General features: G+C 38.6%; 1 protein-coding gene across 1 annotated transcript; it reads left to right on the top strand.

Moving 5' to 3' along the window:
- Nucleotides 1-1,001: 1,001 nt before the first annotated feature.
- LOC130465737 (uncharacterized) lies at nt 1,002-4,972 on the top strand. Its single transcript, XM_056834591.1, has 2 exons — nt 1,002-2,780; nt 4,422-4,972. Exon 1 carries the CDS (start codon nt 1,218-1,220, stop codon nt 2,592-2,594), a length of 1,377 nt encoding a protein of 458 aa, XP_056690569.1. The 5' UTR covers nt 1,002-1,217; the 3' UTR covers nt 2,595-2,780; nt 4,422-4,972.
- The last annotated feature ends 12,809 nt before the right edge of the window (nt 4,973-17,781 follow it).

Below are 17,781 nucleotides of genomic sequence, written 5' to 3'. Positions count from 1 at the left end.
GGTGGGCCTGGGCGCTGCCTTGGCTGGGCGCTCGTTTGGCTGGGCGCGCGTTTGGCTGGGCGCGCGTTTTGGCTTGCTTGGGCGATGGCCCAACTTCGTGCTGGGCCTTCGTCCGGCAAGCCTCGTCCGATGCTAATTCGTACGATACGCTTCCGATTAAATTCCCGGTTCCGGAATTCATTTCCGATACGAACAATATTTAATATTTCCGATTCCGGAATTAATTTCCGTTTCGAACAAATATTTAATATTTCCGTTTCCGGAATTATTTTCCGATTCCGATAATATTTCCGATTCTGACAATATTTCCGTTTCCGGCAATATTTCCGATTCTGGCAATATTTCCATTTCCGATAATATGATACGTACCATGTTTCCGTTTCCGGCAACATCTACGACTTGGATAATATTCATATTTCCGATACGATCCATATTTCCGTTTCTGGCAATATCATCGTTTCCGGAGTATTCATTTCTTGCTTGTGACGATCTCAGCTCCCACTGAAACCAAGATCCGTCGATTCCGAATATTCATAGATGGAGTATTTAATGCCATTAAATACTTGATCCGTTTACGTACTATTTGTGTGACCCTACGGGTTCAGTCAAGAGTAAGCTGTGGATTAATATCATTAATTCCACTTGAACTGAAGCGGCCTCTAGCTAGGCATTCAGCTCACTTGATCTCACTGAATTATTAACTTGTTAATTAATACTGAACCACATTTATTAGACTTATCATAGAATGCATACTTGGACCAAGGGCATTATTTCCTTCAAAGTCAAGGAAGAGTTCTGGGCAGAAAAAGTCAAGAAAAGAGGCATTCGCAAATCGCCCGATCCGGATCGGGCGAGGGGCGCCCGATCGGGCGCGCACGCATCAGAAGAAATAGATCGCAAATCGCCCGATCGGGCGAGATGTCGCCCGATCGGGCGAAATGCGATTTCAGAGAGAAAAATACGGGATCCCCTTCTTTTCTTCACTTCCTCTTCATCTTCAACCTAACTTTCTCTCACTTCCTCCATTAAACCCCAACCTCTAAAAACTTCCAACCACCATATCTCCCTCAAATCTCCACCAAATTCAATAATCTTTTCACCAAAATCATCCTCTCACCATCCTCTACAACCTATACCCAACCGATTTCAGTTTCCTCCAATCCCCACAAAATCCCCAAATTCACCCAAAAACCTCAAAGAAATTCAGATTTTCAACCATGGGTGACCGACCAAGGAGGAATTGCACAAGGGTACCAAGGAATCAGCATGCAGCTTCGACGAGCCGAGCTCGGGAGCCGACACCACCACCTCCGCCGCCGCAATTTGAGCCCGACACGGATTTTCCGGATGTCATTTTCGTTTCGGAGGGGCAACGAGCACGTTTCATCCACCTCAAACTGAGGGAGGTAATCCCTACTCGCTTTATTTGCCAAAAATCTTTACATGACATGGGTATTGAAAGTGATGTCAAGCGTGTCTTTGTTGGTGTTGGAATGAGAAACATGTATAGCATGCTCCGTCTCACATTTAGACGGTTAACTCTGGAATTTTTGAGTAGTTTCAATGTGCGTAGAGATGGTTATCGAACCGTGTCGTCGGTTCAATTTCGTGTGATGAACCGAACTTTCACCATTAGTTTAGCTGATTTTGGTAGGATTTTTGGGTTGTCTACCACCTATAGTAGGAAACCTAAGGAAACCCATAATAACTGTGAAATGCGGGGAAAGCTTACGGGTAATGCCAATCCCGGGAGCATGCAACATTTGCATGCTTCCAAGATACAACACCCGGTCCCTATTGTCTTCTACAGGTTTCTGGGATTTACGATCTTTGGTAGGGATGAGACCCAAAATATTAGGAGTACGGAGCTTGAGATTTTAGGTGGCTACGTTTTAGAAGGGGAGGATAGCTACAAAATGAACCTTGCACACCATATGGCCTCCCAATTCTATTCCATAGCCACTTCCACCCATACTACTCGTATTCCCATTGGTGGGTTGATCACCCACATAGCCATGGCCACGACCAACTTTACTGAGGCTAACCAGACTCCAGTTCTGGGTAGCAACCTACTTGACTTGGCTTACTTTGCTGGACTCCGCCGGCTACAGGGGGAGCATGGGTTGTTTAGGCCGGGAGCCATGTATTGGATGTTTGAGGGAAACAGGATTTTCACCTTGCCTGACCCTCAAGGCCGCACTAGTTTCAGACCCGGTCAGGCTCATTACTTGTATGTTGGATTTGGGCAAGAGCCTCAGCCTGACCCCCAACCTCAGCCTGACCCACAGCCAGAGCCCCACCAGTACCAGCCAGAGCCTCGCACCTACTTTAGGAGGGGGCGTCGAGACGCGGGGAGGACCCAGGGTGGCCCGGTAGTAGATGAGGAGCAGGGGTCCATTCATGAGCGGTTGAGCAGACTTGAGCTCGGGTTCCATGAGTTCGCAGCTGATCACCAGAGGACCATGTTCCCGTTCTACGATCAGTATGCCAGGCAGGGCTACATTGCCCCAGATTATGAGCACCCTACCTGGTATACCTATCCCGCGGAGGGATATGGAGCTCCGGGTTCTATGGGCACCTTCACACCTACCTAGTACGGAGGGTTTGGAGCGGGTCCTAGCGGGCATGGTGGCAGAGATGATGGTGATGATGTTGATGATGATGGCGGCCAAGGCCGTCACTGATGATGATGAGGATCGAGCTGGTTCGATACCCCTTGAGCCAATGAGGACATTGTCTGATTTGGTTTGAGGGGGTTTCACATTACTTGTACATTGTAGGTATGTTTTTCTTTTCTTTTCGCATTTCTTTATTTTGGTGTGTTTCTTTGGTGTGTTTATTGCTTTCTAGAGTAGTTTATTGCTTTGAAAAAAAAAATACAAAAATACGTTCCGATGAATACAATATCATGCTTCCCTGTGCCCTTTGAGCGGAAATTGTTTTGATTCTTGGTATTTGATGATGGGAAATATAGATGTGTTAGCCATGATTTGATATTCGATTGCTTTGATGCCTTAACATGAGTCAACTCCGACTAACTACTTGTGGACTTGGTGCTTGACTAGTTGACTTGGTTAGGATGTGTGATAGCTTCCTGGTGTGTCATTGATTTTGAGTATTGGTTTGCAACTATTAGTAGTGTTCTATGACTCATATACATGCACATTGTGGAGGACGAAGACATTTTTCTATTTAGGTAGCCTTCAGATGAATTTAGATATATTTGTTCCCTCTTTTTCTACCCATGTTGTGCTTGTGCCCTTTATTCGGTGACTAACCATATTACAAGCCCATGAAAGCCCCATTGGTTACTAGTCCCAAGCCTAGCTTGGGGGAGCTAATAGTAGTGAGGTGAGGGAGTTGTAGTGTGGTACATTTTGAGCATATTGAGTATTGAAAAGGGAAGTTCTTCTTATCATGATTGTTGATGAAAAATGAATGAGATGAGGAGAATAAAAAAAATGTGAAGGTTCCAAAAGAAGTAAAAAAAAAGAAAAAATAAAGAGATTGAGCAAAAAAAGAAAAAAAATCGTTATTCTCAAAATAATTCAAGCTTTTGTCACTCCGGTATTACAATTTCTTATCTTCATGAGTGATTGGTTATAATTGTGAAATCAAGGCAAGAAAATATAGTGTGGTTTGTTTGTTGTTTTATTCATGTGTTGAGTGGGAGAGTTGTGGTCATCATTTGGAATTGATCATGGATTTGCTAGGATTTATGCTCCCCAAAGCCAAGGCTTTAAGCTCACATTTTACCCAAATTTACCACACCCTTACCTAAGCCTATCATTACAAGCTTGAAAGACCTTCCGACCTTTGTGCATAGAGTTGTATTAATGTGAAAGTAGTTGTTTATCAATGCAAGTTATGACATGACACATTCCGAGTCGACTACTAGGTTGAGTGTATGTTTTTCTAGACACACGAGTGTGTGAGTTTGGGAGGGCATTGTTCACTTATATGTTGGGAGGGGAGCGAACGGGTACATCTTTTATCCGCCACATAAATGAGTGACGAGTGTGTGAGCACTAGTCTTGAATTCCAATGTGCATTTGTGGTTCGCTTTGCGTGACGATTGTTAAGAAGGATTAGCTATTGAATGGATTTGATTGGTTGACATTGATGCATGCTTGTTGAATTTTACCTTGGATTATGTTTTCATTTTGAAATATGTTGGGGGTGAAGTTGGTCTTGTGTTCATCGATGATTTCCTTGCTTAGGGACAAGCAAGGATCTAGCTTGGGGAGGTTTGATATGTGCGTTTTATATAGTGTTTCACCCCCGTCCCTTAGTACTTTTTATGTGTCAAACGTGCTCTTAGGAGCCGTTTCTAGTACTAATGTGTGTTATTGAGTGTGCCTTGAGTTTCAGGTTTGATTATGAGAAATTGATCTTTTTAGACCCGTTTCATGTTGATCTAGGCCACTATATGAGCCCGAGGAAGTTCGGGACCTCCATCGTCGACTTTCGGGAGCCATGGATGCTTATGGTTGAGCCCCGAGAGTTAGACTCGGTGATATGGGCGAACTATATTGAAGATTGCAAATCGCCCTGGAAGCTGAGGGCGAAATGCAACCATCGGGCGGAATTGAAGCAATTTAGACTCATCAACGCGCGCCCGATCGGGCGCAGCTCGCCCGATCCGGATCGGGCGGTCATCCGGAAGCTTATGTGGAGAGTTCGCAAACCGCCCGATCGGGCGGATTTTGGCCCGATCGGGCCGACTATCGAGTGCATCGCCCGATCGGGCGAAGCGACGCCCGATCGGGTGACGGCAACCTCCTGCACTTATGCGCGAGTTTTCTTTCCGTTTTTTGGCTTGTATTTTGGGCAAACTATAAATACTAGCCCCTTATATTTTTAGAGACACCTTATTCTCTAGTATCAAACACTTAGTTTATTTTCCTAAGCTTAGTTTTCTCTCTAATTTATCCCAAACACTTAGTTTTATTTCCAATCAAAAGTTCAAACTTTATTATTCCATTGTTCTTCAACTAGGTATTATTCTTTATTTCATTCATTTCTTTTGCTTTAATTATGTTTTCAATTATGCTAATTGCCTTGTTTATTGTCAACATGCTTGAGTAGTTTAATTTTTAGGGTTTGGGGATCCATGAATTAATATGATGGGACTTTGAATAATTGTGATTATCGATATTGTGATTGATTCCTATTGATTGGTTTATTCCACTATTCAATTAGATTTGCGCAGGTTTAATTGTGTAGTTATGCAATATCAAGTTAAAATTCGAGAGATGCAATTTGATGTTTAGGCTTGTGTCAATAGGTAGAATTGGGATTAATAAGTAGCGAGAGCCCGTTAATTCTAAGTCTATGACTAGTATCGATTCGAGAGAGCATGCTAGTCTAATTAATTACTTTGTTGATTATCGTGATTGTTCATTGTCCTGGATTGTTAATTGCTGGTGAACCTATGCCCTAGATTTCCTTAATATATTGATTCATACTTATTTAATTATCGTTGGTAGTCTTAGTTTACAAACAATCAACCCAATCTTGTTCCCAATAGTTTAGTTTAATTAATTAATAATAGAAAGAACGCCTGTCTCCCTGTGGATTCGATCCTGACTTCCCTTGCTACCTAGCTAGTGGACCTTAGGTTATTTTTGATTAGGTGATACGACTTTAGCCTGTCACCGTCCCTTAATACTTGATCTGTTTCTAAAAATGGAAATATTCTAACAATATTATATTATTTCTCACTCCACCCCTATTAACCCACCTACCCCCTACTCCATACAAAAAATAATTAAAATTTCAACCCCTACTCTCCCCCAACCCCACCCATTTACACATTTTCCACTAACTACATTAAAATAATACCCCACTATCAACTACTACCTATTAAATTAAATAAGTCAATGCAAGTCCCTTAAACTCTGTGCCGGTCAAACCGGGTCGAGTATTCCGGGACGGAGGGAGTACATAAGAGCCTCTCCTTATCCATGCTATGATGTACTATGTACCGCATAGAAAACAAATGTAGTAAACAAGTGCAATTTTTCACATTCTAATGTCATATTCTTCTCCAACTCCATGTCTCCATGGTCTTGAGCCTACTATATCTTCGCCAATCGCAATCTTCTTTATTAGTTTTTCGATATCCAGCGAGTTTATCATAGTTAATAATAATAATAATAATAATAATAATAATAATAATAATAATAATAATAATAATAATAATAATAATAATAATAATTTTTTGGCAAATTTTTCAAAAAGGAATTTTTATAGTTCAATTTTTTTGAAAAATTACTTTATATAATTTATTTATTTTTGTAAAAGCACACCTTAATGTAATTTTTTTGCGAAAGACAACCAAGCCACACTTGCTGCTCACGTGCATGTCAATGGCCGGAAGAGCTAAGTCAATGCCGGAAACTTCCCTTAGGTTGTATTTCGCAAAAAATATTTACATTAAGGGTGATTTCACAAAAAAAAAAAAGCATTATATAAGATCATTTCTCGCAAAATTTGAGTTATAAAAAATCCTTTTTGACAAATTTACCTATTTTATTTATCTTTGTGTTTAATTGTTTAGTTTTTTTTTGTGCTTAGTTGTTTAATCTTTTTTCTTTGTGTTTAGTCAAATTTGTATGGATTTTTTTTCGAGGGAAGTATGCAGTAGTTTATCATAGCTGACTTGCTGTGATATCTTGAGGGGTTGGTGTTTGTTTGAATTTATCTATCTTGGGTTAAATTTAGTTGTTGTAAAAAAGATGAAAGCTTACATATGCAAATGATACAAAACCAGGCTTGTAAAAGCAACTTAATGGTATTTATTTGATGCAATTTGCCTTTGTCTTACAAAAAGATTTACATAACGCTACAAATTTTCATCGGTTAACCACCCGATTCACCCATGGCCATGGATAATGGGTGGGTTGGATGTGGACGTAGATGAAGAAAAAAATAGGACGATGGAAGGGTCAGATGATGGATGGATAGTTAATGGATGGAGGCGGATCAACTTCCACTCAATCCACCTTCGATCCATTTTCTGCTCTACCCGAACCACTAAACAAGGGCGCGTCTCCCCTAGACCTCTACTCGCTGACCGGGCAGCGAGATTCCCGTGAGGGGCTTGACCTATTCAAGACATATTCTAACATATTAATTAGTAGGGCGTTTTGTTCACTTTAAAAAAAATAAGTTACAGACTTACAGGCCTATAAGCTCATATAAGATCAAATAAGTTTAGATGGTGTACAATCAGATCTAATAAGTTCTAATTATTATTATAACAATTGTTACTACTATAATAATAATTATTACAATAATAAAAATTATTATAATAATATTCATAATAATATTTATAATAATAATAATAATTATTGTTATTGTTATTATTATTATTGTTATTATTATTATTATTATTATTATTATTATTATAATGATTATAATAATAATAATTGATATGACTCTTTTGTTGGTTCTGACGTGTCACCCTTTTCACGGAAGTATCAGGTATGCGCTGGCACAATCTTCTTACAACCTGCAAAACAAAGCCTAGTAAGTATTTGATAGAGAGAGAAAGTGTTTTTAGAGAGAAGTTGTTAGTTCAGTAGGAACACTTGACAAGAGGGGGGTGAATTGTTTCTTGGGAACTTGAGTAAGTTTCTTGCGGAATTTAAACAATAAAGAGATTGAGAATAATGAGCGAAGAAAGATATAAAACTGAGGAACCTTCTTGATCCTAATCAAGAAGAACCTCACAACTCTTTTGTATTAATGCAATAACTCTATTACAAATACACTCTTTAACTCGAGTTCCTCTCGAACACGAGTTCCCCACAGCAATCCCCTTCGATTACTGTGCTACTCTTTCTCTCTCTGACTTAACTCTAAGTCGCTCCTTTTCTCTTTTACTTAACTCTAAGTCGCTCTTTCTTTCTTTGACTAAACTCTTAGTCGCTCTTTCTCTCTTTGACTTACCTCTAAGTCACTCAAGGATCACTCAACCCTTAAACCCAAAATACAATATGATAGATAGATTCTAGTACATAATAAAGCTTATAATAATAAGGAACTCAAGGAACACTCTATTTTGCCAACTGATTCTTTTAAAACGTTTAAGCTCTTTAAGATAGATTTTGTAGAAATCAGTTGTGTTATGAAAAGCCAAAACTCTTCTCCTTTTATAGAAGAGTTTTACCTAAGGTTGGATACCCATGTTCTCCTCAACTACCCACTAACTGTTACTGCTCAGTAACATGGGCATAGTTGGAGAGAAACAGGGAGACCAAATCAAAACACTACTTGCACGTTTAAACAGAAATACGTGGGAGAGTTTTAAGGATCATGGAAAATCTTTTGCTTGAGAAACAAGGAGAATGAAAACAAAATCATATGTTTACATTTATTAATTAAATTCATTTTATTTATTAACAAAGATTTTCCAACTTAAAACTCTTTTATAATTACAGTTAATATATTTCAATTTAAGACGTACCAAAATACCTAGGTTCCTTTTGTTCCAAATTACGTATAAACAATATTAAATACTTACATAAATCCTAAACATAAACTCATATGTTGTAGTCTTCATGTTGCACCTTTAGAAGCATCACTCGAAGTCTTCCCGATTTGTTCCTTCTCTGGAACATCGAGGATCCACATAATATATGAGGATCTCGCCTTAGGAACTCGCCTAAGGATCTCGCCTTTGTAAACTTGCTTAATGATTATTTCTTCAATGTAGTGTCTGACATGGAACAATTACTTGCTTATATTCCACGTTGCTTAGTTTATCCAACTCAGGATCTCCTTAACTTAGCATTATCCCTCTAAGGATCTCGGAACCTATTATGCAACATAACTTAACCAATTGTCAGGAGTTTGCTTTGTCATCATCAAAACTTGAGGGTCAACAATATTCCCCCTTTTTGGTGATGACAACAAAAGCAAACTTTCACTACATGTAATAATAATCAATTAGCATAAATATAAAGCAATAAATTAAATAAAGTATTTTTATAAAAATTAATCTAAACTTCCTAAATGAAATTAAGGAAAATTGAAAATAATTTTAATAAACGAAAATAAAATTAAAAACGAGAAATAAAATTTTATAAACTTACATCGAGAAGAGAGTAGTGAGACGGACTCAAGTGATCAATTTAAGTTAAGTTTGCATTCATTTCCCCCTGTTGGCATTAACAAAAAGTATAAAAATATATACAGTACTAATATATACCGATTATAGCGCCCTCCGATCAACGGTTGGCAAACTAAGTTAGCCTAAAAGTTAAGTTCCAACGTACTAAATTCGAATATAAAACATAATAATTAATCATCCAAGTTTTTAGAGATACGATCTTTTAGGAGTTCCACTGAAAATAAAAGAATAAAAAATCATTATGTTTCCCAATAGAGGGTTACATACCAAAAAGAATAAAAAATAAAATAAAAAGTTCCAAAAAAAATCAAAAGCATAATGTAACACAAATGGATAGGATCAAGAAAGATGGCTTGGGTATGTAGCAAGTTTAGGTTGTTCCGTTATCAACTGCATATCGATCCATATCCTTTCTCAATTTCTGCTGCATTTTTTCATTCTTCCACTTTCTCATCAATATCCTCAATATCACATAATATATCAACAAACATCAGAGGATTGTTCACCTGAGGAACCAACTTTTTTAATCCTTTCACACACACACTATATATATATATATATATATATATATATATATATATATATATATATATACTTTTTTCAACGTTTTCCCTTTCATATATAACTCATAACCCGTAAGTTCCTCAATATTAATTGCAAACCGCTTCACCAAATTTTCATCCTCAGCCGAAGGAACTTGGGATGAAGTAATTTCCCCCTGAGACCGGGCATCCCTTTTATTTTTCTTTTCTTTATTTTTCTTTTTTTTTTTTTTTTTTTTTTTCGGGCTCCTCCTTGGTGGCTTGTGTCGAACCGGACGGAGAGGGTGAGTTTAGGGTGGTTGCCGACTGGGCTAGAAGGTGTAGTCGCCAGCGAGTTTGCGTCGCCTTAGGGTCAGCGACAGCCACCAACGAAGGGACGTGGGTCGCCCTCGCTGGTGGCCCGCGTTTTTTCGTGGATATTTCTGGGTTGGCGAGTGGACAGGCATAATGGGTGTTTGTATGTGGCGGTTTCGGGGCGGAACGGGACGAGGAGTGGTGGTGGTTGGGCAGAAACGGTCGGCGGGTTGTGGGTCACCGGCGAGGGCCGAAACAGGGTGGCCGCAATTCTGTGATGGACGAGGCAAGGAGGCCGTCAACGATCCTCCTATTTTTGTGGAACTGTTTGAATCACGTATCTCATATTACTGACTAATTAAAAACACATTTTAATTCTAAATTTTTGGTTGTTCCTTAACAATGGTAAACTTCAGTTATGCTTTAAGCACATGTATTTATAATGGTATACAGTAGTTATGCATAAATCTATAAAAGTCATACCTTGTGAGGAACTGTCCTGCTTACTTATCTTATCTTGATCATCCCGATATCGAATCTCATTTTTCCGTGCTTCTCTCTGCTTGTTTACTGTGCAAGATTCTTGCAAAAACTTTCATTAGTTGTACCAAACAGTAATTTATCAAAGTAAATTTGTACAACTAGTGAGTCAGATCCTTTTGATTTTAAAAATAGAATTTTATCAATTCTTCCTCGTTTAAAATCATTTTGTAAAAGAAACTTGCATAATCTCTCGTACCACGATCTAGGAGCCTGCTTTAACCCATAGAGAGCTTTGTCAGGCTTATAGATGTGATTCGAAAATTCGGGATTCTCGAAACCGGGGGGTTGTTCCATATAGACGTCTTTTTCAAGAAAATCATTTAAGAAAGCATTGACGTCCATATGATACAACTTAAATCCCATAAAGGCTGCAAAAGCAATTAGAGTTCGAATAGCTTCTAATCTAGCAACAGGTACAAACGTTTCTTCGAAATCAATACCTTCCTGTTGATTGTAGCCTTTGACTACTAACCTTGCCTTGTTCCTGATGATTGTTGCATGTTCATCGAGCTTGTTCTTGAACACCCACTTCAAACTTATGACCTTCTGATTCTTTGGTTTGGTTTTCAGATGCCACACCTTGTTCCTTTGGAACTCATTTAACTTATCTTGTATGGCAGTGATCCAATCAGCATCTTCCAATGCTTCAGTGTGGTTCCTTGGTTCGATTTTGGAGAGAAACGCATGAAAATCACAGAAGTTCCTTAGTTGAGACCTTGTCTGAGTTCCTTTCCTAATGTCACTGATGATCGGTTCCGTTGGGTGAGAACTTTGATGTTTCCAGGGCTTAGGTTGAAATTGTGCTACTGGAACATCTAAGGTCTCCTCAGTTCCTTCTGTTTCCTGAGATCCTTGTTCCTGTTGAACTGTAACTTCTAATAGATCCTCTCCATTAGAAGTTTCTTGATCTTCTTCCAGTTCCTCAGGACCAGCAGTTTCTAGTTCCTCAGGATCAGGTTCTCTTGGGTTTATTCTTACATGAACTTCTTAGTTAGTAGCAGTTTCTTGTGTTTGTGGATCTGCTATTTCATTTTGATGTCTTCCAGGAGAGATTTCCTCATCATTATCTGTAAAACGAATTAAACCAATTTCGAAATCTTCTTGTTCCTGAGTTTCATCAACATTGTTAGCTTCATCAAGCATAATATATACATTTTCAACTCTTTTAAAAGAGCCTTTAAGAGAGGTGTTCCTGACAGGCAACTTAAAGAACCTACCATGTACATCAGATTTAACATTATCCTGGTAGGTTATGTGTTCTTTGCTAAGTTCCATTGCCTTGTCACTTTGAGCCATTATTACTATAAGCTTTTTAAAATGGTCTAGAGTTTCTATCAATAATTCCACGAATTTAATTTTAGACAGAGATAGGAGAGTTGAGGACCTTACTTCACTTGATGGATCTTGGGTGGTTCCATCGATCTTTGCCATAAGACAAAGGTTTTCTGTTTCTTCATCTGATTATCCTCATCTCCTTCCGAGTCTGTAGCATTTCCCCAAGCTGCGATCATAGCCTTCTTGAAGTTGGGTTGGGCAAAGGTTGATTTGTTGAATCTTTCCTTGGACAGATCCTTTCCCTTGCCTTTCCCTTTTTCATTTTCCCACTGAGGGCAGTCTTTGATTAGATGGTGAGAATCTCCACACTTGAAACATCCTTGGTCAGACTTGGAACCACTTGATTTTCTCACTGAGTTCCTTCCTTTTAGATTTCCAGGTTTAGAGTTCCTGTAAAATCTTCTTATTCTTCTGACCAACGTAGCAACCTCATCTTCATCAGGTTCTGAGTCCTCCTGTTCCTCAGCCTTGAGAGCAAGGCCTCGGTTCTTAGGAACAACTTCTCCTAGATGTAATTCGTGAGTCATCAAGGATCCCGCAAATTGTTCGATGTTGAATTTGGTGAAATCCTTTGTTTCGAACAGTGCCGTGACCTTGGTTCTCCATCTATCATCCTGTGGCATGCTCCTTAGGATGTTCCTAACCTGTTCATCAGAGGGAATATTTCTTCCAAGAGAAACTAGTTCATTAGTAATATTAGTGAAACGAGTAAACATTTCCTGTATTGTTTCTCTTGGTTGCATTTCAAAGCGTTCATACTTAGACATTAATAAATCAAATTTTGAACGTTTGACCTCATTAGTTCCTTCATGAGTTATTTGAAGGAGATCCCAGATTTGCTTTGCGCTCTTGCACCCCATAACTCTGTTATGTTCGTGAGGTCCAAGGCCGCAATGCAAGATTTTCACAGCCATTGCGTTGATTTCAAATTTCATAAAATCTTACTTAGTAAATTCAGACATGGGTTTAGGAACTACCTCATTTTGAGCATTGGTCATTGTTACCTCGAAATCACCAACTTCTATGACTCACCAGACTTGATAGTTCTCTGCCTTGATATAGATCTCCATCTTGTTCTTGGAGGTCTTTGAGTGGAATAACCTTCCTCGAGTTTCTTGTAAGCGTTCATACTTTCCAGGAACTTTTTCTCAACAGGGTTTCCTGTATTTTTGTGAGATCCTGCTCTGATACCAACTGTTAGTTCAGTAGGAACACTTGAGAAGAGGGGGGGTGAATTGTTTCTTGGGAACTTGAGTAAATTTTTTGCGGAATTTAAACAATAAAGAGAATGAGAATAATGAGCGAAGAAAGATATAAAACTGAGGAACCTTCTTGATCCTAATCAAGAAGAACCTCACAACTCTTTTGTATTAATGCAATAACTCTATTACAGATACACTCTTTAACTCGAGTTCATCTCGAACACGAGTTTACTGTGCTACTCTTTCTCTCTCTGACTTAACTCTAAGTCGCTCCTTTTCTCTTTGACTTAACTCTAAGTCGCTCTTTCTCTCTTTGACTAAACTCTTAGTCGCTCTTTCTCTCTTTGACTTAACTCTAAGTCACTCAAGGATCACTCAACCCTTAAACCCAAAATACAATATGATAGATAGATTCTAGTACATAATAAAGCTTATAATAATAAGGAACTCAAGGAACACTCTATTTTGCCAACTGATTCTTTTAAACGTTTAAGCTCTTTAAGATAGATTTTGTAGAAATCAGTTGTGTTATGAAAAGCCAAAACTCTTCTCCTTTTATAGAAGAGTTTTACCTAAGGTTGGATACCCATGTTCTCCTCAACTACCCACTAACTGTTACTGCTCAGTAACATGGGCATAGTTGGAGAGAAACAGGGAGACCAAATCAAAACACTACTTGCACGTTTAAACAGAAATACGTGGGAGAGTTTTAAGGATCATGGAAAATCTTTTGCTTGAGAAACAAGGAGAATGAAAACAGAATCCTATGTTTACATTTATTAATTAAATTCATTTTATTTATTAACAAAGATTTTCCAACTTAAAACTCTTTTATAATTACAGTTAATATATTTCAATTTAAGATGTACCAAAATACCTAGGTTCCTTTTGTTCCAAATTACGTATAAACAATATTAAATACTTACATAAATCCTAAACATAAACTCATATGTTATAGTCTTCATTTTGCACCTTTAGAAGCATCACTCGAAGTCTTCCCAATTTGTTCCTTCTCTGGAACATCGAGGATCCACATAATATATGAGGATCTCGCCTTAGGAACTCGCCTAAGGATCTCGCCTTTGTAAACTTGCTTAATGTTATTTCTTCAATGTAGTGTCTCACATGGATCAATTACTTGCTTATATTCCACGTTGCTTAGTTTATCCAACTCAGGATCTCCTTAACTTAGCATTATCCCTCTACGGATCTCGGAACCTATTATGCAACATAACTTAACCAATTGTCAGGAGTTTGCTTTGTCATCTTCAAAACTTGAGGGTCAACAGAAGTTATAGAAGAATAATTAAGATATGTGAGAATGAATTGATTTCCCATTTACCTTGGGATCTGGACCATTTATAAGGTTAGGGTTTAGGGATTTGTTCCAAAATCCTAGTAATCTGATTGGTTAGCTTCTTAGATGAGGACATGTGTACTTGGAAGGTATAGAGATGGAGGACTTCAGTGGGTCGCTTATTGTTTGGGCCTCTTATTGTCTAGGTCATTCTTACCTTGTAATTACTATATTACAAGGTTTGTAATATATCCCGAATGCATGACACTTGGCATGGAAGGTGCCACGTGTTGCATTACGATTGATCCAGGGTGGACAAGTCTTTTTAGCCACATCACTTGCCCTTTAAGAAGGGTGAAATTTACTTAATTACTTAGTTTTACCCTTGTTGATGTTAGGTTATGATACATATGAACAACATAAATCATGCGGAAAAACCTGTATGCCAGGATTCAAATTAATTGCACATAATCAAATAATTAGTCTAGGATGCATACACTTTGTAGCGTGCTCTCCCTAGCTGCGCCCGAACCGAACAAGAACAAGTCTTTAGGATTCCAAGTGTCGTCCCTCCGTAGAAAGTCCACAGCAAGTCCAGATCCGCCGTAAGATTGAACAACCAGCTAGGTACTTAAGATTTTCGGCCAATGTGGGAAATATTATGACTGATTTTTGCTCTCAAAATGTCACTCTGAATACTTGAAAACTCGTCCATAAATTGTGAACCTAGGCACATATTTATAGGGATATGGAAAAGGATTTGGAATCCTATTAGGATACTAATTAGTTTAGTTAGAATTTTATTAAAACTATTTTAAACTAATTCTATCTATTAGGATTAGGAATTAATCAATGAACGAATTCCATTAGCTTTAGGATTCGTATCGGACACAAACGTTGCACGAGCACGAGCGTGCCGCACAGCCCGCGCAAGCCTTGCGGCCCACGCGAGCAGCACAGCTCGCAGCCCACCCGCGCGAGCGGCTTGGCCTTGTTGGGCCTGGCCTTGCGCTGGGCCTGGCGTGGCCTTGGCAGCGTTGTGTTGGCGCGCTTGGGTTGCTGGACGCGGTCCTGGCTTCGTGCTGGGCCTTCGTCTAGCAAGTCTCGTCCGATGCTAATTCGTACGATGCGCTTCCGATTAATTTTCCGATTCCGGAATTCATTTTTGATACGAACAATATTTAACATTTCCGATTCCGGAATTAATTTCCGTTTCGAACAAATATTTAATATTTCCGTTTCCGAAATTATTTTCCGATTCCAATAATATTTTCGATTCCGACAGTATTTCCGTTTCCGGCAATATTTCAGATTCCGGCAATATTTCCATTTCCGATAATATTTTCCGATACGTACCATGTTTCCGTTTCCGGCAACATCTACGACTTGGATAATATTTATATTTCCGATACGATCCATATTTCCGTTTCCGGCAATATCATCGTTTCCGGAGTATTCATTGTTTGCCTTTGACGATCTCAGCTCCCACTGAAACCAAGATCCGTCGATTCCGAATATCCATAGATGGAGTATTTAATGCCATTAAATACTTGATCCGTTTACGTACTATTTGTGTGACCCTACGAGTTCAGTCAAGAGTAAGCTATGGACTTGAACTGAAGCGGCCTCTAGCTAGGCATTCAGCTCACTTGATCTCACTGAATTATTAACTTGTTAATTAATACTGAACCGCATTTATTAGACTTAACATTAAATGCATACTTGGACCAAGGGCATTATTTCCTTCAGTCTCCCACTTGTCCTTAGGGACAAGTGTGCATTTCCTAATTCCTTTGTCGCTCGATGCTTGCTCTTGAACATAAGGTAAGAGTTGTCATCCTTATTATGTCCAGAGGTGTTTCTCGGTTTCAGAGTTCAACTGATCAAATAAACAGATAATCATAGCCTATGATTCATCTGAGCACGCCCATGCATTTTACAGTTTCTAGCTCTCCGAGTGGCCTTGTACAACTTTTAGCATCTCATCCCGATTTATGGGAGGACAATCCCAATCTTGCGATCTTGAGATTAGACTTCGTTTGATAGGTGATTGCCTGAGCGTTGCCTTTATAGCCTCCTTTTACGGTGCGACGGTTGACAACGTCAAAGTAAGCAGTTCTCAAACAAGTAATCTCAAATCACTCAGGTATTGAGGATTAGTGTCTAATAAATTTAATGAAATTTACTTATGACAGATTTTCATCTCTTACAGTAAAGTTTCATAGGTTTGTCCGATACTAGTCTTCCCAAAGTAAGTATCTGTGCAAATGATTACGACATTGCCATGTCCACATAGTTCAAGAAACAGAACTACTAGTCATCTTGCATTCTAGTCGTCTAATGTTTTCTATGCGTCCATCTTTATAGAAAACTCCGACCAGGGACCATTTTCAACTTTTGACATTCAAGCTCACTTGATAGAAATTTCTTAGTCACAGGACTGGTCCTGACTGTCTATCTTGAATATATCGTCAAATTGAAGGGACTCATCATTTAATACTAAACCAAGATTAAATGGAATATGAAAATACATTTCACATATGATAAATGTAAAACCCCAATGTTTTATAACCATGGGCCTCAAACCCATCTTTAAAACAGCTTATGGAATTCAAAGTTATGCTTGATTTCCAGTGCTACAATGCGAGTGTTGTATCTCACTTGTTGCATAGGTTTAGTTATCATCCTTTGCCAATCTTAATATCCTTTTCATCGAATGTTCTTCGAGATAGATGATAAGATCTCTTGAGTATGTTTATTTTGTGATCTAGTCTTTCTTGCTACAATAGTGGTTCTACACATTTCGCAATGAAGAACCATCAAGTCAGCAGACATGTGATTCACCCAAGTTCAATGAAGAACTCTTAATGTAAACATCCCTGTTTTATTGCTTCTTAGGCAATAAGTACTTTTACTTCAACTGTTTGGGTTGCTAGTGATGCTTTGTTTGGATTTACTTATCCAAGCAGTTCATAGATATGTGGAAGACTTTCCAGCTATATCTTAGAACATAGAAATTAATATTTAATTTCCCACGCAACAACTCATGGTCTCCAATCCATGTTGCCATTTCAAAACACGGTGCTCTTTATACAAAACGCGTCATTTTTCGACGCTTTTTTGGCTATTTTTTGACGCCAAAAGGCGTCGAGAAATTTTTTTTCTCGAAGCCCAAAGTCAGCGTCCAGAATTTGGCCGTAGAGAAATTCTCGACGCTGTGCTGCGTCGAGAATCTCGACGGTTTTTGTCGTCTACAGAATATTTTTGGCGCCAATCTGCGTCGAGAATCTCGACGGTATTTGATGTAGCTAAAAATTTCTCGACGGTCATCTGCGTAGTAATATTTTTTGCGGGCTTACCAACAATTTTTTGCGCGAATTATGTTTTGACACTATATAGCGTCGAGAATTTAATTTAATATTTTTTTAA

This window comes from Spinacia oleracea, chromosome 1, assembly GCF_020520425.1.
Source record: "Spinacia oleracea cultivar Varoflay chromosome 1, BTI_SOV_V1, whole genome shotgun sequence".
NCBI classification, from domain to species: Eukaryota; Viridiplantae; Streptophyta; class Magnoliopsida; order Caryophyllales; family Amaranthaceae; genus Spinacia; species Spinacia oleracea.
This window is presented reverse-complemented; position numbering and strand designations above follow the sequence as displayed.

Excerpts from the sequence above, each read along its gene's own strand:
- LOC130465737 (XM_056834591.1), top strand. The coding sequence starts at position 1,218 with ATGGGTGACCGACCAAGGAGGAATTGCACAAGGGTACCAAGGAATCAG.